This window comes from Lepidochelys olivacea (assembly GCF_965140295.1).
Source record: "Lepidochelys olivacea isolate rLepOli2 genome assembly, chromosome: 1".
Taxonomy (NCBI): Eukaryota; Metazoa; Chordata; order Testudines; family Cheloniidae; genus Lepidochelys; species Lepidochelys olivacea.
Window position 1 is genome coordinate 97,665,592 of NC_140411.1, and position 25,190 is coordinate 97,690,781.

General features: G+C 41.8%; 1 protein-coding gene across 2 annotated transcripts in view; it reads left to right on the forward strand.

The window, feature by feature from the left end:
• GPC6 (glypican 6) overlaps window positions 1–25,190 on the forward strand; it is a 1,115,179-nt gene extending 1,089,989 nt beyond the window's left edge. For both annotated transcript variants that reach the window (XM_084617953.1, XM_084617954.1), the window contains 3 exons: window positions 5,776–5,912; window positions 17,578–17,753; window positions 23,118–25,190. In XM_084617953.1, the coding sequence (XP_084474079.1) occupies window positions 5,776–5,912; window positions 17,578–17,753; window positions 23,118–23,320 (516 nt within the window). In that variant the 3' untranslated portion in view covers window positions 23,321–25,190. The remainder of the gene's footprint in view (window positions 1–5,775; window positions 5,913–17,577; window positions 17,754–23,117) is intronic.

A 25,190-nucleotide genomic window follows, 5' to 3' on the forward strand; every position in this document is an offset into this window, starting at 1 on the left:
GCTTTCTCTTACACCTTCCTCTTAATTGGTTTTGTTGCTATATCTCCCCTTTTACCTCCTCAGCATGTAAGTTACATTTGTTCTGCACACCCAGCGACAACCAAAGGTCAGCTCTGCAGCTGGTGTCAATTGGCATGGTCCCAAATGGGTGCAAATTACACTACCATACTTTATGGAGCATACCCACTTAAAACATTTTCTGACCATTTTATTTACTTAAGTGCAGAATTTTGCCCAAAAAGCTGTGAGAGAGTTACTCTTGCTGACACTACAACTCTTGGTGACTAGTGAGAGGTTTGCCCACAGAGCTGAGAGGGATAAAAGCCAACCCTGGATTTTGGATGTAGGCCAGTGATACTCAGACCTCAGTAGCTCAGGAGGCAAGTTAGTGATCAACATTACCCAAAAGAGCCACAGTAGTGTGAATTCATTGTTTCATTTACTATAGTACTATCTATATAGTCATATTTAAACGGTATAACAAAGGAAATATTTAGCCTATATAATTCTCACAGCAAATAAATTTATTGAAAGTTGATAACTAAATTAGTTAACATAGTAAAAGCATCCTGATTGGTTAATAATTAAATCACACCATGTTTTAATATCATGTACTGCAATGAGCCTCAGAAGACACATAAAGAGCCACTTGTGACTCATGACCCGCAGTCTGAGTATCACTGCTTTAGACTCTCTGGGCCTCACTTGGGAGAGTATTTCAACAGAAAGGCAAACTTAGCTTCCCACTTAAATTTAAAATACAAAAACATTAGAAATTTGCAGAATAACCATAAAAAGGTGGCACAAAAAATGTCAAAGAGGAAGAGTACTAGGAAACATTTCTTCTTAAAACAATCCCTGAGTCTTGCTCATGTTACGACCTGTATGATGTTCAACAGACTGTTACCCAAAGCAGATGATTGTGTGGTTAATTCCTAACTGTGACTATACAATTCAAAAATAGTTGGGTAAATTTCTCCTGGGTCTCCCATATTAATGAAATGCCATCATTTTGTTTTCAGGCCTTTATTATTCTTGTGTTACATTTCTTAATTAACCCAAATTATCTGTTCTGAATAGTTGGAGTTAGCAGGTGTTTTTCTATGATGGAGCTAATCATTCTGGGATTGTGTTCCCTATAGATTTAAGGGCCTGATACTTGACTGCTTTGTAATCTTGTGTACAAGGTAAGTTGAAAAATGAGAATGGTAGTGTCTTACCTCAGTTTATGCTTTGAACTTCAAGGGGACTAACATGCTTAAAGTTAAGCAGATGCTTTGCTGTACAGGGATGGAATAAAACACATGCCCAAGTATCTGCCATAGTACCTAAGTGACTTGCCCAAGGTAACATAGGAAGTCTTTGGCAAAGCTAGGAAATGACCCAAGATCTCCTGAGTCCCAAGCCAATACCTTTAATCACAAGTCAATCCTTCCTCTCAGTACTTAAGATCCCCTTGAATTAAATTAATGCTCAAACATTTAAAATCTCTCACTCACACAGTAACTCTTTCTGTTAACAATTACAGAGGTGGGCCAGGCTAACCTTGTACAATTTTCAAACCTATCACCAAATATACATGCACTAATGAACCAGAAATCTAACTTTTTTGTGGGTGGCAATTTGTAAGTCCCTTTTCTTATGACAGACAGCTGCTGCAACTCAAATAAACACTTTCAAAATAATGTTTGGATGAATTGTTCAAAATAGATGTTGGAGTCTGACAAGCAAGAATCAGATTAATTCCATTCAAAGATATTTGAATGCCAATCCCTGCTAGAAAGAGTGGAAGCGGACGATATAAAATATCAAAATTACATAGGCCTTTTGTTTAAATGTTTTCATAAAAGTCTAACGGAGCTTGAAAGATAATCCTGAATTCAGATGAAAAGCACACAGAATAATAAATACCAAGGAATAATTTAAAAAGCCACAGCTCGCTAAGTGGGCTACAGTAGTCTGACTTCATAAGCCACAAGTGAGAAATATTAGCTGAATCCTTAATGGCTTTTATCTCATCTTAGGGGTACTGTACATCTGATATGTATTTTTTTAGAATGCTGTTGATATTCAAAAGCTTTATTGTGGAGAACACATAACTGTGGCGACTAACAGGAGACTCTCTGTTGATGTGGTTGGGATGACCTCACAACTAAAGTCACCCGAAACCCACAGGAAAATGTTATGAATTCCATAGAATTATGTCTCCCTAATTCTGTGCAGTATTTTAAGGCTACTTGACTTACATTTAAAATATATCTCTGATCCACTCAGCTTTCACACCATGTGACTGAACACAGATTCATAGACTTTAAGGCCAGCAAGGACCATCACAATCATCTAGTTTGACCCTGCTGTACTTTGTGAGCCACAAAATTTCACCCACCCACTCCTGTAATAAACATGACCATCATCCTCCGCTCCGTCTCTTAAAGGGAACCTCAAGTAGCTTGTATCACCATTTCCTCCTTCACTAATGGCTAACAGAAATGGCACTGTACTTCCAGAAAATCCAAAGTCAAGGTTAGCTTCATGGGGGAAGAACAGCTGGGCAGCTGAGCTTGTCAAGTCCAGCTATAGCTACCATGCTTCAAAAAGATGAGCAGAAGTTCCAGGAAAGTGGTATGAAAGAATAAAAGATTTGATGAGTTGTGTCAATGCCCTTATTCAACACTCTGCAATGTCAGAGTAAAGTGGGCTAGAGAAGGACATAGCCAGCAAGTGAAAATATTCATTACCACACTCCCCATTCTAATACAATTTAAATGTTTATTTTTAGAGTGTAGCTTTACATAATCTGAGTTTTAAGAAATTGTATCTGCAGTAGGGACCATTAGAAACAAAACATTTGCCATTCCATGGGGATTACAGCACTACAATATCACCTCTTTTAAGTATCTGATAGGAAAGAGACTACGTTATTGGAGAGCACAGGTTCCTGGTGTGGCAAGTGTTACCCTTGGTAGCTGGTGTGGTATAGTGGGTCATACTCTGAACTGGGGTTTAGGAGTCCTGGGTTCTGTTCTTGGTTTGGCAACTGATACAACTTTGGACAAGTCACCATGCCTCAGTTTACCTGTGTGTAAAATGGGGGTAACGATATGGACTTCCTTTGTAAAGTGCTTTGAGAGCTATAGAAAAAAGTGCTATATAAGAACTAGGATTGTGCTTTAAATTTCTCTGTCATTTCTCTGTAAATTTCTCTGTCATTTCCCCCATCTACAATACTTCAGAGAAAATAATACTTCAGAGAAAAGCAGTGAGGAATAATTAGTTAATGTTTGCAAAGTGCTATATGCAGGCTCTTGTTACTTTGTCTTGTCTGTTTTTGTAGTGCAGAAAAATCTCCATGATTATAAAGTTTAATAATCCATCATTCCTCTGCAGTATAAAGCAGTGCACGCCCAGAGAGTACATGTACAACAACAGCAAAAACAACAATGGAGCTGGACCCCTCATGTTCATTTTTACAGGGATATTCTGAAAACCTTCTCCAGGGTTTGAGCCATGGGACTTCCATTAAAATCCCTTATCATACTGTGAGAATTTACTAAGAATTAGATGGAAGCTCAGGATTAGCACAGCAGAAGGGAAGCCTTTCAGAAAGGGGTGAATGAAAGAAAAGCCCCTTCCAAAGGACATTTACTCTATTGTGACTCAAAATTAAAAAAAAGTGTACAGTCCTAAATTACCAGCCATTTTCTTTTTCATATGGGTATCAAGATCTAAGTTTCAGGGGTCAGAACCAGAATTCCTCAGATAAGTCACTCCTCCTGAGAGTTCGTGCTCACCGTTGATGTCGTCAGTGGCAATACTTCTGTAAATAACTGCACACCAGGCATCACAGTGAGCCTAAATAAAGAGTTAGTCACAGCCATTAGATTAGAAATGTTCTCCCATTGCATTTAAACTCCTGGAGTTTATTGGAATAGTTACTGCTTTCTGCAGCCTATTTTCCCCCCATTTCAAACCAGACAGTGTTGTATAGAATTTATCCAAGCTACTGCACTGTGGAATTTACACCTTGGTATGGGAGCAGCTGGGGGTTAACAGAGCTGCTTGCCTTGAGTAGCTGAGTTGCATCCAGTGAAGTGAGCTGTAGCTCACGAAAGCTTATGCTCAAATAAATTTGTTAGTCTCTAAGGTGCCACAAGTACTCCTTTTCCTTTTGAGTCACTAGTAAATCTCAGTTTTTGTCCCTCAATCCCAGACAAACAGGAGTGGGAGGAATTCCTGTCCGGTCACTTCTCAGGCCCTCTGCTCCAAGGGACCCAAAAGGTCCAGCAAGGACCAGGAGAAATCAATATAATATTCTGTAGTGTACAGTGTTGATTTAACTCAACACCATTTACAAAGTCGCTGAGGGTTTGTCCAGTGTCGATAATCTGGTGTGTAAATTTTTGGCTTGAAAGGGCTCCCCAGTTGAGAGCTAAAAGGCTTGCACATGCTGCTGCAGTGTGTGATACTAAAACTAAACAACTAGGGTTGGAGTAGATTTATATAGATCTCTGTCATTGCATTGTCAACAAGTCATGCAGCAAAATACTTTTCTACTTATTTAGAATCTTGGTTATTCAGTTACCGTTGAAAATGTGTACAGTACTTCAGATGCAATATTCTCAGATGTTTCTATCACCTGCAGTATAATGTGACATTTCACAGTTTCAGCATTACACAGCAATGTGGGGCATTTGTTCAGAGAGCTACACTGTCTTCAAAACAAAAGAGAAAAGAGATAAATAGCCAACTACAATCTTGTACCTTAACCACTGAAAAGCCTATCTTAAAACTGAATGGAATAACAGAGAGCTTTTATTTCTTGTTTTTTAAAGAATAAAACTCAGTGATTTCCTTTGAAAGCTATTCAACAAGTTCCCCATAATCCTATTACATTTCATATAAAATGTATCTGTTTCCATAAGAACAGCCATTGCAGGCCCAATGATATCATTAATCTTTTGTAACCTACCCTTTAGCTACATTTATAGATTCTGCTCTTGTAAACCAAATGCAAAACAAAAACTGATAACATTTTAGTCTGAGCATTCATCAAATACATGTTGAAAGCAAGTTTGCACTAGTTTTCTGGCTTATACCAACTGGTGCAATCTCTTGCACAGGAGCGAGCTTGCAACTTCAGCAACCTGTTCTAAATCTGTCCTATCAGTTCTTGAAGTTGAGGCCTACATATAAATATCTATCTGACTCTAGTTATATAGATGGATACATGCGTACACACATATATAATCTTTTCAGCCTCAGACATCCAAATCTATTGCATTTTACTCACAGCTTTTGGGTACTTTGCATATGTTCACTACCAGTTCAACAGTTATTAGAAGCTAGACATGTAGAATTAAATATAATTATTTAGACAATTTACAAAAACCAAGTAGATCAATGGGTGAGACATTGTATCTGATGAAACACTGTTTTATTGAATTGGCATTTATTAGAATACCATGCAGATTGATGCTTGGGAGGATGAAATTTAGAACCCTTCAGTCAAAAAGGAGAATAGGGAAGAACAAAATGTTCTCTCTGTTTAAAAACATCTGTCTTGAAGAAGAGTGAGTTAAAGGTGTCTTGGATTATTCGTGCTTACTCAACCCAAATGCAATGTGCCTTGCTCGGAAGTACAGGAATTTGACTTTTAGTACCATTGATCTTCTTAACCTCTACCATCAAGTAGTATGGAATTAAACACTCTTTTCTTAAAAATGACTGAGTATGGATGTCCTCTTTAACCAAGTATGCCTCTTGTCTCTTGATCAGGTAACAGACATTAAAGAAAAACTGAAGCTTTCAAAAAAGTTCTGGTCAGCTTTACCATATACTATCTGCAAGGATGAAAGAGTGACAGCTGGCATGTCAAATGAAGAGGACTGCTGGAATGGCCATACCAAAGCTAGGTGAGGAAGACTCCTCCCCAAATAGTAGCATACTAATTCCACATCTGGCCTTGGAATGGTTAGCTGGTTATGTGTTCTAAGGCTTGTTTATAAAACCACTTACAGCGATGAAATGGAAATAGGGCAGAACAAGTAATTGCCAAGGAAAGCTAGTAGCTAGGAGCACTTACCATCAAGGTGCCATTAAATCTAGAGTGTGAGTTATTGTGAATGCGCACATTGTGTCAGGATTTAAACATGGAGACTATTCATCAGTTAGATTCCAGGTGGATTGTTTATTCTGAGATCTCAAAGAGCCCGTTAGCACTTGTTAGTGTCCCTGTGTAGTGACCGACAAACAGTGAAGCAATTTACACTTGGGATCTTCTCTTAGGATATAGCAGATATTGGAATTTCAGCTCTATTTTACTATTTATTGGCGATCCTTTTGGTTATTGGTTGAGTAAAACTGAAAAATAGCCTGGATATAATAAATGTAACCTTCCTAGTTGCCTCATATGGAAGGCTTGACCTTACACCGCATCATTGTGGAACTGTGGCTTTAGGCATCTGCTGTCATATTTCAGCAATTTTTCAACTTTGAAGTCAGGTTGGGTCACTACTTTGTGGCAGGACTGTTGCTGGAAGATTGCTAAATTCACAGATTGAGTCAGCAAGTGGGAAACAGATGTGTCTAGACATTGTTGAGAAAGTGATGGGCAGGTTGGATCAGGGAGCATATTGAGGGAAGGTTACAGTTTGGTTTAGCAACACCTATGAGTGCTGCTGGGGTGAAGGGAAGAGCTATGGGTTCTGAGTAGGGCTAGGCAAAATATTCTGGCCAAAACTTTCACCTAAAAATACAGATTCAGGTTGACCAAAACATTTCATGAATTTGTGTTGATTTTGGCAAATTGTTTTGGTCAGGAAGAAAAGGTTTTTATTTTTTTACCTTTCCAAATTGAAACATTTTGATTTTTTTAAAGCTAAATTCTTAGGGGATTTAGGTGAGGAAGAATGATAAACCCTAGACCCAAACTGTGGTGGTTTTTCACTGGAACTGGAACACCCACCCGTGAGAGCCCTAACCAGCAGGCTAGAGAGTCACTCATGCTCTGATCCAATGACTATTTAATTAATTATACAGAGTGGAATGGCTTCAACAGGAGAGTTGACAGATGCCCATTTCAAAAGCTGAGTAGTTGGGGCACTCAGCTGGGATGGGGGAACTTTAGTTCAAGTTGTTGTTTCAAAGCTATCGGCTGTAAAGGGGTGGCAGCACTATCTGCTCCTCCTCGATTTTGTGAATGGCACTTAAGTCTCCTGGTGAATCTCGTCCTTCATTTCCAAATTACCTTTGCTTTTTATATTTTAAAATGTTTAAAGATGCCTGAAATAGAAACAAAACACTTTGTTTTGGGTTGAACAACGTATTTCATACATGAAAGAAAAAAATTGTGACAAATTTTGGTCAGGTTGACCTGAAGTTATTTTTTCTTTGATTTTTTTAAACTGCTGGCAAACCAAAAATTCAGTCCTTTGCACAGTTCTAGTCCTGAGTGCCCAATGAATGCAGTTCCGTACTGCTGTGATACAATTTCTAGCACACCTTGTAGATTTGTTAACCATTACCTATTTGTGGAAACAAGCTAGTGGATGAAAATTAGACAGCCACAGAAACAGCAACAAACCAGTTCAAATTTGAACTGAACAGGATGTCTTTTGTCTGAAGCTATGTCTACACTATGAAACTTAGGCATAGCTGTACTGCTGCAGCTGTAAGGTATCCTGTGTAGCCACTCTATGCTGGTGGGAGAGAGCTCTCCCATCGCCATAACGAAGCCACCCTCAATGAGCAGCGGTAGCTGTGACAGTGGGAGACACTCTCCTCCCAACATAGCGCTCTCCACACTGGCGCTTTTGCTGGTGAAACTTATGTTGGTCAGGGATATGAAAAGAACCACCCCAACCAACAAAAGTTTTAGCAACCAAAGTCCTAATGTAGACATAGCCTAAGATGCAACTATGAAAAAAATTAATAGGTCATAAGTCAGCGTATGTCAGCTTCTCCATTGTGCAAGATACTTTCTAAGAGAAAGATTCCCTCATGGACCCACCTCCCCTCCCAATGTCTTAATCCCCTACTGCTTAATTGTCAAAAGTTTCATTTTGCAGACAAGCCCAAAGGGCTCTGCAAACTGTGGGTTGTCCATGGACCGCGATTTGATAAGAACTGGTATAAATCTACTCTCCAAAGCCAGGAGTATTTTTTCTTTATGCTTAGCTGTTAGACCCCATCCCCATTCCCCCTGAAGCCTGTGAGGGAGGTAAATGGCAGCTAACAGAACAATATCAGGAACGTTTATATATAACTACATGCAGTGGTGCTGTAGCCATGTCATGTATTACTAGGTTCATCTTAAAAGGACCGTGTGAGAGTAAAATTTGAAATCACCTTCCTCCACAATCGCTATTATTGTAGCAGTTCTTCATAAGTTACAACCCCATGCAGGTGTGCTCTGCTGTCAAAAGGAAGCTAGCTAGTGTGTGTTGCTCCATGAAGCACACATTAATAAAGACTGCATGCTGCTCCTATTGAAAAGAGCCCTAAAGCATGCCTGCTAAAATCATTCTTGGTTTCCTTGAGCAATTCTAGTCTTTTGTCCTACGTGCCTTGTAGCGAAGCAAAGACTCACAGGTGCAGCACCTCCTGCTGGTCATGTCAGGAATTAGCTCTCCAGCATATGGCGCACCTCCTCCTGGCCAGTGTCTCACCTGACACTGGCCCCATGTCCCTCCCAGACCCCAGTGCCCCTTTACCTTGGGGTGCTGCCCCCTGGCAGTGCCCCCACACTTTGGGTCTCCTCTCCCAGGGGAACCCCCAACCCTCTATCCCCACCTTGCCTCAGTGGCTACTGCCAGTCATCATCTATCCCCCATTCACTGGGGCAGACTGCAGTCTGTAAACCACTCATCACTGGCAAGACAGGGGTTGGACCTGCAGCCTATTATCTCTCTTTAGGTCTTGAACAAGGCCTGCAGCCTGGTGAGTTGCCAGGCTGCAGCTCCCCTTGCCGCTCCCCAGCACTTCTCTACCTCCAGTACCCTGCTCCCAGGCAGCCAGGTCCTTCTCTCCCCCACCCCTAGAGAGAGACTGACTCAGCTCCTGCCTCACAGCCCTTTTATAGGGCCAGCTGTGGCCTGATTGGGGCGTGGCCCCAGCTGTGGCTGCTTCCCCAGTCAGCCTGGCCTTTTCTCTCAAGAGTGGGGTAACTGTCCCGCTACATGCCTGGCCACTACCACTCAGCTCCCTTTTTCCCCAGGCACCTCTACAGATAAGGGCTTGATATTGTCCTAAATTTTCAGGATTTGGTCCATCCAAAATGGGTAGGTTTTCTTTTGAGTTTACAAAGGAGCAATTCTCTTGCAGCCTTCCTTCTGCGATATTTACATCATGGGAAGGCTTGCACTTGGAACAAAAGAGAAACTATTACTCCAAGTGTCAGTGAAATGCAATTAACAGGATATGTGAAATTTGGCAATGCCCTAGAGAGCAAGGTCATTCCTCTTTATTGTAGCATAAAATGTACCCTTACTCATGATGACTAGTATCTACAATAAAGTACGAGTCAGCATGAATAAGGGCAGCAGAAGCTGGCCTGTTAGTAAATAAAGGATTGGATTTCTTTGTATTCATATGCTTGCCTATTCTCTGCCTTGGCTCCCATGCTAGTGTTAGGCCTCCCTTTTCCCTCATGGTAGGTATAGGCATGGATTTTGAATTCCAGAGTGAATCACAGAAGTTAAAGATGGAAAAAAACAGTTGGGTCATGTAGCCTATTCCCTAGTGTAATAGTCTGCTAGTCAGTTAGACTCTCTTCACTTAGACTCTCTAGTCACTTAGACTCTCTTCTCAGGGCATGGGCAGAGGAAGCTCCCTAGAAGCACAGGGGGCACCAGCGCCCGGACCATGGCCCGTCCCATGATCCACCCTGAGACCCACCTCTGCTTGGCCTCCTCCCACCTATGCTCCACCTCCACTCTGCCCCAGGCCCTGCTCCTGCTCGTCCCCCTCCCCTAAGGTCCCCCGCCCGCTGCTTGTGCCATTACACTCCCTCCCCTGAGGGGCCCCCCCACCTGCTGTTTGCACCTCTTCACCCCCTCCCTAGAGGCCCCCACACACACACTCGCCGATGCATGAAAGGCTGATGTATGAAAGGGGTGTCACTGACACTTCTGAATAGATCTTAAGGATTCCCTATTCTCGATAAAGTATCTGCAACAATATTTCCTTTCCCCTTGATATGAATTATGTCAACGTCGTATGCTTGAAGGGCTAGACTTCGAAGAAGTAATCTAGAGTTCCTTGAGCTCAGTGTAGCCATGCGAGTGGGGCAGGGTCACTTACTAAAGTGAACTTTTTGTTATATGAACAGGGTTTAAGCTGCTTAACTGCCCAGATAGTTGCATAGCATTTTCCTTGATTGTAGCATAGTTTTGCTCAGTGGATGTCAGTTTTTTGCTTAAGTACGCAATGCGGTGGCTGCCCTGATTTCTGATTTCTAAGGGTTTGTCTACACTGGCACTTTGTCAGCAAAACTTGTATCATTCAGGGGTGTTAAAAAAAACACACCCGGAATGATAAAAGTTTGCCCGATGAAAAAGCGACACTGCGAACAGTGCTTTGTCGGCAGGAGCACTCTCCTGCCAACAAAGTCACTGCCACTTGTGGAGGGTGGAAGTTTTTGTCCGCAGGAGAGCACAGCCATGTCGCTAAAAGCCTCGTAGTGTAGCCTAACAGTCTGACCTGAGTTTGGCACTCTTAGTTGTGAGCCACTCCAGGTACTGCGATACCTAGGCAATGAACAGGGAAATATAACAAAAGACAAAATATTTTTTAAAAAACAGTGTCTTAGGTGCTGCTGGTCAAAGAAAACAGAGTTGTAGAATTGCAAAATAGATATTGGCTCTTGTGTTTCATTCAACACATCCACCTTCTAACATTGCATATACCAGAAAATGTATGTTATAAAACTGAGGTTATAGAAAATGGAAGCTATTCCTTCTTTTGAAAGAGGCAGAACACCAAGGTCACTTGTAGTTATTAAAATCCACTGATATGTCTCTACTGCTGTGAGACCAGATGGGGTTAATCCAAGGCCACCAATTAGCAGATAACATGCAGAGTTACAGGAATGATCCATTTGACTTTCTGGAAGGGTGCACTTGTTATGATGATGACCCTTGACACAGAAAAAGCATTTGTTTGATAAGGTCAAATGTAAATATTGGGGCAGAGGAGGTGGGAGTTGGATGGTATGGAACTGGGAACATTTATGAGATGGATGGAATCCCATTTCTAAAAAAACCTTATAGCCAGAATCAAAGTTAATGATAGCTACGTCAAACCTAGTCCCTTCTGAGAAGTACCGAGCAGGCTGCCCCATCACATCTCATATTCATGGTCATGAAAATTTGAACACAAATGTTGTTTGTTTGTTTGTTTTTAAAAAGTATCTTGGGTATAAATTCAAGAGACTTGGGTAACAATGTTATCCTCTATGCACGTGAGGTCTTAATGACACCTGGTGATCTGCTCACCCAGATGACTGTTATGAAAGATAAGATGGAATTTGTAGAAGTCTCAGGCGTTAGTATTCAGTTATACCAAATCCCAATTATTAGCCCTTGAAATAAACTAAGATACCCAAATACCATGACAAGCAAAATGCCATGGTACAATGCTGAAGTTACAGCCAGCCGCACCCATCTCTTCCCTTCGCCTGCAGAACCCAGTTTAGCTGAGGAAGCACATGCTGCCTGGTCCAATAGAGTTCGGGCTCTCTCTGTGTTGGGTGGAGGAAGTGAGGCACTAGAGCATTGTCTATACTAAGAAAATGGCCCATTTCTAACAACAGCTTTGTTTCAGCTGCATGTAACCCTTCTGCCCGTCAGAGTTGGCAGCAACAAGGGCCAGGTTCAGTATCTAGGGGTTCCATTCCAATAACACAATGCAAAACCAGCTAGAGCCCCCAGCCAGTGACCTGGGACAAATATATACCACCCCCGCTGGGCGCCTCCAAGAGGCAATACTTCCCCTCTCACAAGCACATAGTCTGAGTGTAGCAAAAGCCTTTTAATAACAGAGAGAAACAATGTGGTGTTATGTTGGGGAAACACCACCAACAGGATTCATAACACAACCCATGAGCAAAAAAAAACCCACCCCAGGCAAATTGGGGCATGCCCTTTTCCCTTTGGTTCTTGAGTCCAGCAACCCCAAATCACCCAAAGTCCCAAAAGTCCAATGCCCCAAAAGTCTGTGTCCCTGGTCAGGGCAGCCCCAGAGTTCGAAAGTTTATCTGCGGAGCTTTACCTCCCAACCTGGGTGGAAATGGGACGGGGGTAAGAGGCACCTTACGTGATCTGAAGCTGACCGCCCCATAGTTCCATAGCGGCGCTCTGCTCCACCAGCCGCCCCACAAACTCCTTCGCTCAGCTGCACTCTGCTCCGCCAGCCGCCCCACGAACTCCTTCGCTCAGCTGCGCTCCGCTCCGCCAGCCGCCCCACGAACTCCTTTGCTCAGCTCCGCTCTGCCAGCCGCCCCATGAACTCCTTCGCTCAGCTGCGCTCCGCTCCGCCAGCCGCCCCACGAACTCCTTCGCTCAGCTCCATGGCCCACAAGCAGCTCCTGCCATCCACACACTGCTCCACGTCGAACTGCTTCACCAGCCGTCCCGCAAACTGCTCCACAATATATCTTCAGGCTCCCCCACTACTTAACACAACACTCAGTGATTTCAGCTCTTAGGTGAATTCAGCTTGTAGTAGGGGAGCCCCAGTGCTGGTGCACTGTCAGCCCAAAGTGAGCTCAGCAGCCTATAACTAGACTTCTAATGAAATCAAAATTAGCTCTGATATTCCACAGTGGAGAGAGGAGGAAGTGCAATTAGCATGTAAGGCCCTCACCAAGGGGCCCATGCCACCAAGTATTAATACTTATCCACAGCCTCTCTCTATTCACACAGTTTTGGAACCCATGACCCTTGCCTAGCGAGTGCTACTTAGTTGATGGTGAATCCCTCCATCATAACAAAAGGCCACGTACAGTTCCAAGCACAGTTCCCATAATCAGGGTAATAACAATTTATTCTTCCTGCCCCAATAACAGAGACACTGGGGATCCCACAGCAGCCAAAGTGACCATTTGGGCAGCTATGGTCTCATTCTAGGCGTGGTGGGTGTGCCTATGCAAATGAGATCGGCCCCTGAAGTTCTTTTCCACAACTTGCCACACCTCACCACCAGATGTCAGGGTGGAGCTCATCCTGACACTGCTTACATGCACTTAATTGTGGACATCTATGTTCAGCACCATTGGAGAAAATGCATTAAGCCCAGCTCTCAGCAACTAAACAAAATGTTTCTATTAATAAATGTATGATTTCCAATCTAATTTTGCTGGGGCTCCCCTTCCAGGCTCTTGACAGATGGACCATTCCCTTCCAGTCCCTGTGTTCCCTTATATCCCACCTAAGCACAGCTGCTGCTGTTTTTCCTTTACACACACATACACACACACTAACCAGTCCCTTTGGGGATTGCCCTATGATTGAAAAGAGACAGATGGGGTTGTCTGTTTGGCCAAGTGAGCCAATTGTAAGTGCCTTTTTATCTTAGCAGGCCGGGTAAGCTTGTCTGCCATTATCCTAGCTTGAGTGAACCTCCCTGCTGCATTTGTTTTGTCTTCCTCACAAGACGAGACACCAATGAAAGCTACAGCACTTACTGAGTGGAATTTCCCAGTGTTAAGTAAACAGCTGCTGCAGCAGCAGAAGATGGAGGACACTGCCCTTTAAGTCAGATGTCATTCATGAAATGGAAAACCCATCCATTTTTGTTCAGTGGCCACTGTGGTTTGTTTATGTAAGCAATCTGAAAAGAATTATCAGCCATTTTTAGTCTTGAAAAGAAAGAAAATACTTTGGAACATCAGCTGCATATTGGAAAAAAAAATGGACTTTAAACAAGCTTTGTGGGACTTGCATAACAGGTGCCAAAAAGCATTTTTGTCATGCCTGCTGAGGCAAGTGAGAAGTATGGAAAGGCTGAAGAGGAATGAAGAAATGGGTTAAGATTTTAGAAAATGTAAACGGCACTAAACTACTGCTGTATCTGAGCAAGAAACAAATCGAAAATAAACAGTAATGTCCAGCTTCTCATCTGTCAAAGAGGTGACAGAAATAATTGGACACAGATCCAGGCTAGCCTCTCCCATTCCATTTTTATTTAGAATCGTTGTTATTATTACCATGCACCAAAAGGGATGGTTAACCGCAAGAGCAGCAGCAAAGCTTAATACCCAAAGGGGTAGCTCCACTTTCAGAACTGCAACATAAGCAGCTGTGTTTGAACAACTTTGCCCACCCTGCAGCCAATTTTCTGTCAAAAATGGTCTCCTGCCACTGCTTCCAATTTTGGGTGACTTAACCCTACCACATACACATCAAAATGCTTTTGTAAGAACATGTGCTTGGCTGTCATTCAGGGGGAAGATGTCACTCGAAAAACACCTTCGACTTTGAACTTCTATATCCCTGGTCTAAAGAAAGGGTAGCAATGTTTAGCTTTTTACATTCAAAAGAGACTTTCCTTTGAGAAAACAGGTGAGCCACTTTGATAACAATTATCTAAATACTTCATTCACGTGCTGTAAATACTGAGGCCCTGATCCAGCGAGGTACTTAGGCATGTACCTAACTTTAAATGCTTTGAAGTCAATGGGCTTTCTTAAAGTGTGCTTAAATTTAACAAATGCTTAAGTTCTTTGCTAACTGTGGCTTGACAGCGCAATACTAAAGATGTATGTGCTTAAAGTGTAGCAACTAAATCTGCATGAAGACACCTAAATAATAATTTTAGTCACCTCAAATCTGATTTAGGCACTTAAAGATAGATTTAGATGCCAAATTTTGGGCTCCCAAACTTGAAAATTAGGCACTGAATCATTAAACCTAACCCATTCTGAAACTGAAAGTGTATCATACAGTAGCCACTATATTTCATCCTTTGGAATAAAGTCTTATCTTGGAGAGCCAATTCAATAAAGTTGTTGATTTCATATCTTTAACACTTTTGTTTGAAAGTTCATCCTTCTTATGGCAAATACAGTTTTTAAGTGTGTGTGTGTGTGTGTGTGTAATTCATTTGACTCTTTTCAAGTCCTAGCAATCATAGCAGAGCAAACCAACATTTTGTGAATGTCATGGCTGTTCCTGGAGTGAATCTGATTCTACAGGTGATTTTAAAATGAATTAGGGTGAAAGAGCACAACTAGGCCCACTTGACATCCCCTTGAAGTCAGCTGATCTCTGGGTGGGTCCAGGGTCCGCCACACAGATCCATTTACAGAATTTGAAACTTGTTATTCATCCTAAATAAAGAATTACCAGAAAACTCTTATTACATTAAACTTCCAAAATAACTCATATGCTTTCCATATAGAAAACTTATTCAGGACTCAGTATATCACATAAACTAGGTTCTACTTTTATTACACAATAAGACAAGAAGTCAAACATAAATCAGTCATTGCAATTTGATGCATCATATTTCATAGCCAAACACTGCTTCTCATGGATTGAATCAGATAATTAGCAGAACAATCATCAGTCATGAACGGGAATTCTGATGCAGAGTATTCAAAATAAATACTTAGACTTAAAATCACTGTTAGCTAGTAACTGGTTGTTTCTCCTGGGGAAAGAATCTTATTGTCTTACAGCCTCTTTCTGTCTATTGGTCCTACACCACTGTAGAATCTGAGCACCTACTACATAGAAAGAAAGATGATTATTGTTTTTTCTATTTTAACTCTTTCCTTCTCAGCCTTAGGAGAAATTTCTGGGTTCATTTATAAGATATTAATTTGTTTGTTTGTTTATGTTTGTGTCAAAGATAGAACAAGCAGCTGAACTGAAGAAATTAGTTTTGCATTTAGTTCTGGAAGTGACAGGTCCTTATCTCTTATGGGAGTTTGTCAGTCCATTAGAGAACTGAAGTCAGGTCCTTAGTGTTCAGATATATCTCCAAATTAAACAACAGCTATTATATATTATTGTTGTTGTTGTTATAATACAAATTATTAGTATTGTTATTATTAATAATAATAACAATAACAATAATAACAATAATAATAATAATTTGTATTACCATAGTGCCTAGGAGCCCTCGTCATGGACTATTTGCTAGATGCTGCACAAACACAGGTCCTGCCCTAAAGAGCTTACAATCTAAGTATAAGACAAGAAACAGCCAGGGGCATACAAGAACACAATGAGGCAATATTGGTAAGTTTGACAGGTAGTGGGATCATAGTACCAGCAGTCTAATTGTTATCAAGTTTTTTTTTGGACATCACAGCAAAGGAGAGTTTTAAGGAAACATTTGAAGGAGGAGAACAACATGGTTTTGTGACTATGTTCTGAAAGCTCTTCCCAAGCATGGGGAGAAGCATGAGGGAAAGCATAAAAATGTAACAAATGGGCAATGGAGCCTAGCATGTGTGGGCTGATTAGAAGTGGGAGTCAACATCTTGATTGGGATGGGGCATGAAGGGCCTTGAAAGTGAAGACCTGTAGCTTATGTTTGATATGATAGAGAAGGAAGAACCCATGGAGGGACGCGTGCAAAGAGAGGGGTGACTGGTCAAAGAGACAGGCTAGGACAACGGTCTTTGCAGCTGCATTCTGAATGAATGTGAGTGGTGCAAGATTCCATTTGTCAAAGCCAGAGAAAAGGGTGTTGCAGTAATTGAAACATGAGATGATGTTGAGTTTTAGCTGCATGGATGGATAGGACAGATGTTATCTTAGAGATACTAAGCAGAACGAATTGGCAAAATTTAGACATAGCTTAGAGGCAAGGACCTAGAAAGAGGTCTGAATTGAAGATGATGCCCAGCTTACAGGCCTATGTGATGGGCAAGATATTGGGGTTGCCCACAATGATTAAGAAAGGAGGTCGGAGAAAAGGGTTTAGAGGAAAAGATTAATAACATGTCTCTTTCAACAGCTGACCAAAGTTGTCATTGCAAATGATCTATATGCGATAGAAACTATTTTTACATAACAAGATGGATAAAAATAAAAAAAGTACAAAGGAATATTGGGCTAGATAATCAGCTAGATAATATTGGGCTAAATAATGTAGCTCCTTTGACGTCAATGGAACCTAGTTTTCATCAGCGAGGATCTGGCCATTTAGAGTTTTACACTATACTAGTAAATCTCAACTGTGGTTTTCAGAGGTAAGAGCACTTGCTGATAGTGCGCAGAGTTAACCAGTCAGATGATAGGTTTCAGAGTAGCAGCCGTGTTAGTCTGTATTCGCAAAAAGAAAAGGAGGACTTGTGGCACCTTAGAGACTAACCAATTTATTAGAGCATAAGCATAAGCATCTCAGTCAGATGATGTTAACTCTTCTTTGTTTCCATATGTCGAAGCTCTTCAAAAAGAACAGTAGCTGTTAGACTCTGTAAAACTGACAAAGTAGTTTTCTAAATATTTTTATAAGAAATGTTAAAGACAGTTAATACTGTCAAATTGCTTAGTATAGAATTTGCACTATGGTCCGCATTTCCATAAAACATTATATACTGAGCCAATTGTTCATTTTGCTGTCTAGATACCTGCCTGAGATTATGAATGATGGGCTGACCAACCAGATCAACAATCCCGAAGTAGATGTGGACATCACAAGGCCTGACACCTTCATACGGCAACAAATCATGGCCCTAAGAGTCATGACTAACAAACTGAAGAATGCATACAATGGAAATGATGTGAACTTCCAAGATACAAGTAAGCAACTGATTTTGCAAACAAACATATCGTCCAAACAAATTCATAAACCCACCACATTGGGGCCATTATAAATTCTAATAACTCTCCTTAGTTATAGTAATCTGCTAAGTATACCTTATTCCAGATGGTCCTGGGTTGGAAAAGTGAAGTCATGTAAGGGTTTGCCTACATAAAACAGCTTAGCCTAAGGTGTGAATTTAGGCCATGTCTGTACTATGGGGACTATGGAGGCACGGCTATATCACTGTAGCTATGCCGGCATAACCTCATAGTGCCAATCCAGTCTATAGCAATGGAAAAAGCTTTTCCAGTGCTATGGGAACACCATCTACTTGAGTGACAGTAGCTAGGTCAACGGAAGCATTCTAGCTGTGTCTACACTGGGGGTTAGGTCAACGTAGCTACAGGGTTCGGGGTATAGATTTTTCACCCCTGAGCACTATAGTTATGCCAACCTCAATTTTAAGCATAGGCCAGGCCTCACACTGATTTAGTTAAACTGGTGCATGCCACAGTGTGGACACGCTTATGTCGTTTTAAATGTTTTTTTCAATTTAATTTAAGTAGATTGGGAGCTAAGTCAAAATTGTCTGTTAAACTACAGTAAGTGTCCGCATGGAGCTTTGCACCCATTTAATTAATTCGTTCATCTGGTGAAACTTTCCCACGTAAACAAATCCTAAAATTGCTTCAGTGATATCATTCCGTCTCTCAAGGTTGACCATTTACTGACTAGAACTCAAGTTCCACATTCAAGTTCTCAATCAGAGAATACAGTGTACTCCACGATCTTCACTTTAGTAAAAGTCTTCAAGGAAAAATCATATATGGTTCTATGGTCCTCATAAGAAGGTTTCAGTATATACTTTTCAAGATCAGACTCATGCAGTATTTTTTTAAACAGATCTGGGTTTGTGCTATTAGTCGTTATTATTGCAGGTTGTTATTTAGATTATGGTAGCAACCAAAATGCACTACAGCCTTTGCAAGCACATTCCCATAAAATGAAGATCATATAATCTGAGAAGAGGACAAAGTATGGAGGGTGGGGGAAAGAGATAAAATGTACAAGTAAACCAATCAGGGAGGAGCTAGGCTTATGTCTTATTATAGCTATTACATGTTTGGGGAGTTTTGTTTTGTTTTGTTCTTAAGATGTAGCATTATATTTGCCTCTCTCCTTCCTCCTGCTTCAATTCATCTCCCCAGCTTTCCACCACTGCAACTGCCTGAGTCTATCACTGCTTCCGTAAGCACCTTGTTTAAAAAATGCCCATGTACTCTGTGGCACAGTCGGACCACAATCTGCTGCAGTGTTCATTTGTTGTTTCTCCATTCTTGCCTCCCACACCCAAATGCATACAGGACTAAGGTGGGAACTTATAGTCAGTTTCAGCAGTTTATCTTCTCAAAATCCTTGAGCCTCAGTGTTTGCTCTATTCTCTAAACCAGTGGTTCTCAAAGCCGGTCCACCGCTTGTGCAGGGAAAGCCCCTGGCGCGCCAGACCGGTTTGTTTACCTGCCGTGTCCGCAGGTTCGGCCAATCGCAGCTCTCACTGACCGTGGTTCGCCACTCCAAGCCAATGGGGGCTACAGGAAGTGGTGCGGGCCGAGGGACTAAACCACCTAGTTGCATAGCTTGCTCACCTGTTTTCTGGGTGTAAATTGTACACCAGCTCTAGCTCATCAACCTGTCTCCAGCCTGGCTCTGTAGAACAGTGCCAGAACACACACTGTAATCCAAGTATCAGGGGATAGCCGTGTTCGTCTGTTTCCACAAAAACAACAAGGAGTCCGATGGCACCTTAAAGACTAACAGATTTATTTGAGCATTATACTGTAATCCAACTGATTACTCTCTGTGGGTAAAATGCAAAATAGGAAACAGTTGTAGGCAGGTCCCAGCAGGGCAGGGAGAGAGAAAATTGCCAGGTGCCTGGTTACAACAAAATAATGAATTCTACAGCAAAAATGCTGAATTTTGTGACATTTTAGAAAAATGCCTAATTCCATGGCTGCACAAGTCATAGGGCAAAGGGCTCTGAGTGAGATGACTGGAGCATTTCCCACCTCTCAGACCCATTGTTTCATGCTCTTTGAAGTTTCAGACAGGGATTGGTGTACCTTCTAGTCACTTTTTTGAGGTTATCATTGTACCCCAATTCCTGTGTGAAGCCTCTCATGAAAACTGCCTCTTCCACTGCCTATACTCTCTATCTAGTGTTACACTAGGGCCTTGTCTACACGACACAGTTTTGTCGGCAAAAGGCAGCTTTTGCCAACAAAACAGTAGAGGTGTACACACAACAAAGCTACTTTCGGGAGAAGAACTCTGCTGTTTTGCCGACAAAATGAAGCCCCCTCGACGAGAGGCATAAAGCCTTTTGCAGCAAAGTTAAAGCACCAATGCACCAGTGTAGGTGCTACTGTCCATTATGTCGACATAACCGGCCTCCCCCAGTATCCCACAATGCCCACCGTGACCGCTCTGCTCACTGATTTGAACTCGGTTGCCCTGCAGGAACACACCCCTCCCCTTTCAAAGCTCCGGGAAGCTTTGACATCCCTCAGCATGGAGAGCTCATAGAGCCCCTGAGGATGCCGCTCCTGGTAGCTGAGGAGGCTGTGGGAGAACTCAGAGGGAATCACAGAACCATTAATGTGGAATCAGCCGGCAGGCAGAGTGGGCTGCTGCTGTGGGGGGTGGGGGAGAGAGACTGCTGTGCTGTGCAGTTGGGGGCTCATGCATGGAGGTGTCCCCTTGCCCTCACGCCGCTGTCTGAACTTCAAGAGACAGCATGCCGACGCACGCTCCCCCAACACGTACCCTTCCCCAACACACACTCTGTCTCTCTCACATATACACTCCCCCAATCTCTCACACACTTCCCCAACACACACTGTTTCTGTCTCTCTCTCACACACACACACGTTCCCTGCCACACACTCTCCCCCTCCAACCACCCCCCACATACACTTCCGTTGAAAAGTCGCCAGCAATCTAGGAGGATGTCCATGGAACAATGCAACTGAGAAATCTGCATGATGTGACGCTGTACCTGCCCCATGAGGCATTGCAAACCCGTCCCAAAGCACCCTGCAACCAGTTGCACAGTGGGACCCACAATGTGCAACTGCTCTCTGTGTTGATGCAAGAATTGCTAGTGCGGACAGGGCCATCCCTGGGGGGTGTGGGGCCTGGGACAAATCAGCCTTCCTGCAACTCTACTTGCCATCTGCCCGGCCGCCGCTTGCCTCCTCATCCCTCTCCCCCACCTGCCCGGCCACTGCTCTCCTCCTCACCGTCCGCTGACATGCCTGCCTCCTCACCCCCCTCCTGCCTGCCTACCTGCCACTCACCTCCCCATTCGCCTCCTCACCCCACTCACCCGCCGGCCTCACCTCCCCGCCCACCTCCTCACCTGAATATTGGGACAAATGGCGTCCCAATCGTACATCGGTCGGGACGCGAGACAGAGGGCTAAATATTGGGACAGTCCCAATTTTATCGAAGCACAGGGCCCCCCAAAGCGCAGGCCCTAGGGCAGTCACCCTGATTTGCCCTACCCAAGGGATGGCTCTGAGTTGGATGCACTCTGCCGACATAGTGTAGACATGCAACAGCATGTTAATTAAAGCAGCATAACTTTTGTCGAAAAAACTCTGTCGTGTACGCAAAGTCTAAGTATCTGATACAGCGGAACTTCAGCCATGAACGTCCTTAGTCTCATTTTGCTTAATCAAAAATTTAAACTCTAGTTCTTTACAATGAACTGCCTTGGCCACTGCTGACCAGGTGAAGGAAAGGTTTGGAAATATCAGGAAAGAAGCCAGATTCACTTCAGAGACAAATACACATCTGGATGTGATGCAATAAGAAGATCTGGGCAGATGCAACAGAGAGAACAAAGCATTGTTATCTTACAAAAGAAAGTGAATGGAAGGGAGTGAAGTGTTAAAAAAATCCTAAACGTAGGAATAAAATGAAAGGTGTACTTTTAATCATTTCAACTGTAAATTCTTCAGAGTAGGGACATTGTCTTCATGCTTGTTTGTAAAGTCCTGAGCATGCTGGTGCTTCATAAATAATAACCAGCTATCTCATAACATAAAATCATGTATCCCTCCCCAAATTTTTGATGAAGAACTTCCAGTATTCTAGAGTCAGAAAACAATGAGCATTATGCTCACATGTACACAAAAGATTCACTAGAGATAGGATAGTATGCATGAAAAAAATATCATGCAAATAGCCATTAGGTGTGCTAAGGACAATCAACATGCTGGCTAGTAGTACTATTGTCACTGTAATTGTAGGCTAGGTCTGCTAGAGAGCTAGAATCCATGTACAGAAAAAGTTTAAGAGACCAATGCTTCTTTACTGAGTTACCACAATGTCCTGTATAAAATTAGCATAACTAAATGTACTATAGTGACTAATGTCATATAATGGAATGATACAAGGTCAAGTAATTTCTGATCTTCCAATTTTTTTATTTACTTTTTAAATATTTTATTTGATATGTTGTCTTGTTGGTTGCATGCTAGCAAATTGACATTAATGGAAGCCTCTCTTAGATACTGTCCCATTTAGAAGGTATGAGTTTATGAAACAGAGGAATCATTGCAAACAGTCATAATAAATTGAAGTGGTCCAATTTGCAGTTTGATTCCTAATTAATATATTCAAGAATCCAGATGTGCCATAGTTCAGCAACCTTAAACGGAAAGCCTGAGGGTTGAGCGAGAAAAGCTAAAGTGCTTGTTTCGTCTCTTACCTGCACTAGTGTTACTCCACTGACTTCAAAAGAGTTACTCTTGTTTTACACTGATGTACGAGAGAGAGAAGAGAACCTCCTTTTCTGTGTATGTGCAAGGTTACTACTGTATTATAACAGTATTATTTATTGAGCAAACATGTTCTCTGTGCTGTTGATAACATAGAGAAAGTCACAGTCTCTGCCCTGTGCAGCCTGCACTCTAAAGCTTTCCAATGATACTTGTTTCCTATGTTACCTTTTGGTTACCAACATACATTATGCTTTAGGGCATACATGTCATCACGTTAAGAACATGCTTAAGCCCATCCCTATTCATCAAGAGCTTAAGTACTTGCTTAAACTCCAGTGACTTTTAGTGACTGCTTTGCAGAATAGAGATGGATTTAAACACAGGCTAAAGAAATTTGCTGAATTGGAGTCTTGGCGCACTGCACAATTCACCAAGTATGTCGTGGGCTTTTCCACCTTCCTCTGAGACATCAGGGGTTGGCTACTTCTCTGAAAGTCAGAATAATGGATCTGAGGAATGAATGGTTGACTTCTATGTTCTTATGTTGTTTTTCTTACCTCCCTGTGCTAGGTGATGAAACCAGTGGCTCAGGAAGTGGAAGTGGTTGCACTGATGATATCTGTCCTACAGAGTTTGACTTCATCACCACGGAAGCACCACCTGTTGACTCAGACAGGAGAGAAGTAGACTCTTCAGCAATCCAATCTAGCCATTCACTGTTTACGTTGTTCATCATGTGCATCATCCTTGTACTGCAGAGACAGTGGAGATAATCCTGGTTCTGGTCAGAGAGACTGTGTTTTAGCTACGAAAACAGCCAACTTGCTCCTTTTCTTACACTCTTGGACAATGGACCATGCCACAAATACTTACAGTTTTCTATGAGAAGAGAGCAGTACTACAGCCTGCTTCCCTTTTTGTTTTCCCAAAGAGTACCAGGTGCCAGACTGAACTGCTTCCTGTTTCTTTCAAGATATCTGTGAAGACAATGTCCACTCTTGAGAAAATTCTTTCTCAGATCTTTATTACTGGAGACTTTCTGAGCTGCATTATGCTGCAGAAGTAAAAAGGATCTTTCGGTGTGATGTTTTCCTTAACAAGAAAAAAAAGAGAAAGAAACAAAGAAAACAAATTTCCTTCTAAATCAGGCCAAACTCAAGGCTGCTGCATTTTCAAGAAAAACAAAACAAAAATACAAAAAAAAAAAAGGGGGGGAACAAAAAGACAAAAGTTCTTCACAGACAGCCAGGCCTCCTCTAGGGGCTTCTGTCCAGTGATTCAGGTCATCAAAATGATCATTACTATTGCAAAGAAGTTTGATTTTTTTTCTAACACAACAATAAGAGTATGTTTCAATGGTGAATATCTTGCACTCCATCTGCCAACATCATCAGATTGGTATGAAGGTACAGGAGGCTGAAAAAAGAAGCTTGTCTTTTAGTATTATAGTAACACCACTAAGCTCAGAATATCATGTTACAGTTGCTTATGATTTAAATCTTGATGCCCAGTAAAAATTTGAGTAGATGCACTATTTCTCTAGCTTCTTTCAGTACTGATCGTTACATAATTGGCACAGATTTCCACCTTGCGTCCCATCAACAATTGTGGTGATGCTAAACAAATCTTCCCTCAAGGGTTTGGACAGAAAATAATATCTTGTGATAGAATCTCTTTCCTTTTGCCACAGGTTTGACATTGATTAGAATTTTCTGCTACTGTGTTCATTATCCCACCAACCTGACAATACTTTAATGGACTGCTAAGAGTGATTGGATCCATACGTGAGTTTCACACATAACTACATCCTTTGCATTCATTAGTTTCTGTATCACAAGGGGTACTGTGCTACAAAAAGTCAAGACAAAAAAATATAGTACTGACATGGAGATTTCTTTCACTTTTTTAGTCTTAGTATGATCATCTATTTTTATATATATAAATATATAGAGATCACAGATTTTAACTTCTTAATTACAAGCTCAGGGTTGACACATCTTAGTAAGGAAAAAAATGTTTTGTCAACCAGCTCTTCTTTTTTTGTGCTGCTCTGGAAAGGAACTCTTTAATGACTGGTGAGCACAAGAATCAAAGAAGACAACCTTTTTACATATCCAGTGTCCGTTTCTTAAAAAGTTGCAAGGGGGTGAGAACTCCTTTTGTGTGTGTGCTTTCACGTGGACATGTGAGTTTGTGTGAAATGCCTATAGAAATGCACAGAGCAGTGTGACTTGTTTTGTGATGGCAATTGTACTCTCAAATGCTTCAAGAATATGCCACTTTAATAATCATTGCCCACATGGATACGGCTCATGGATATGGCTCTGGTTTGCATTAGATTGCATGACCTGAGTGTAGAGGCTATTTTAAAGCGTGGGTAAATGAGTGTCAGCAAGTAGGCAGACATCAAACCCTTCCTTCCCCCCGCAACAAGAAACAAAGGGCTTCTGTGAAAATTCTCAGAGGTATTGAAATGATTTGCTACAAATATACTTCCTGGTTCTTATAATGATTCTAGAGTTGTTAAGGACAAAATATGAAACCACTTTAAAGTAAGCCAGCCACATTACAGTTAAGATGTTGAACATGTAAATCGTATATGTTCCAATCTCGTTTTCTTATCAAATTATAATTAGCTATCAA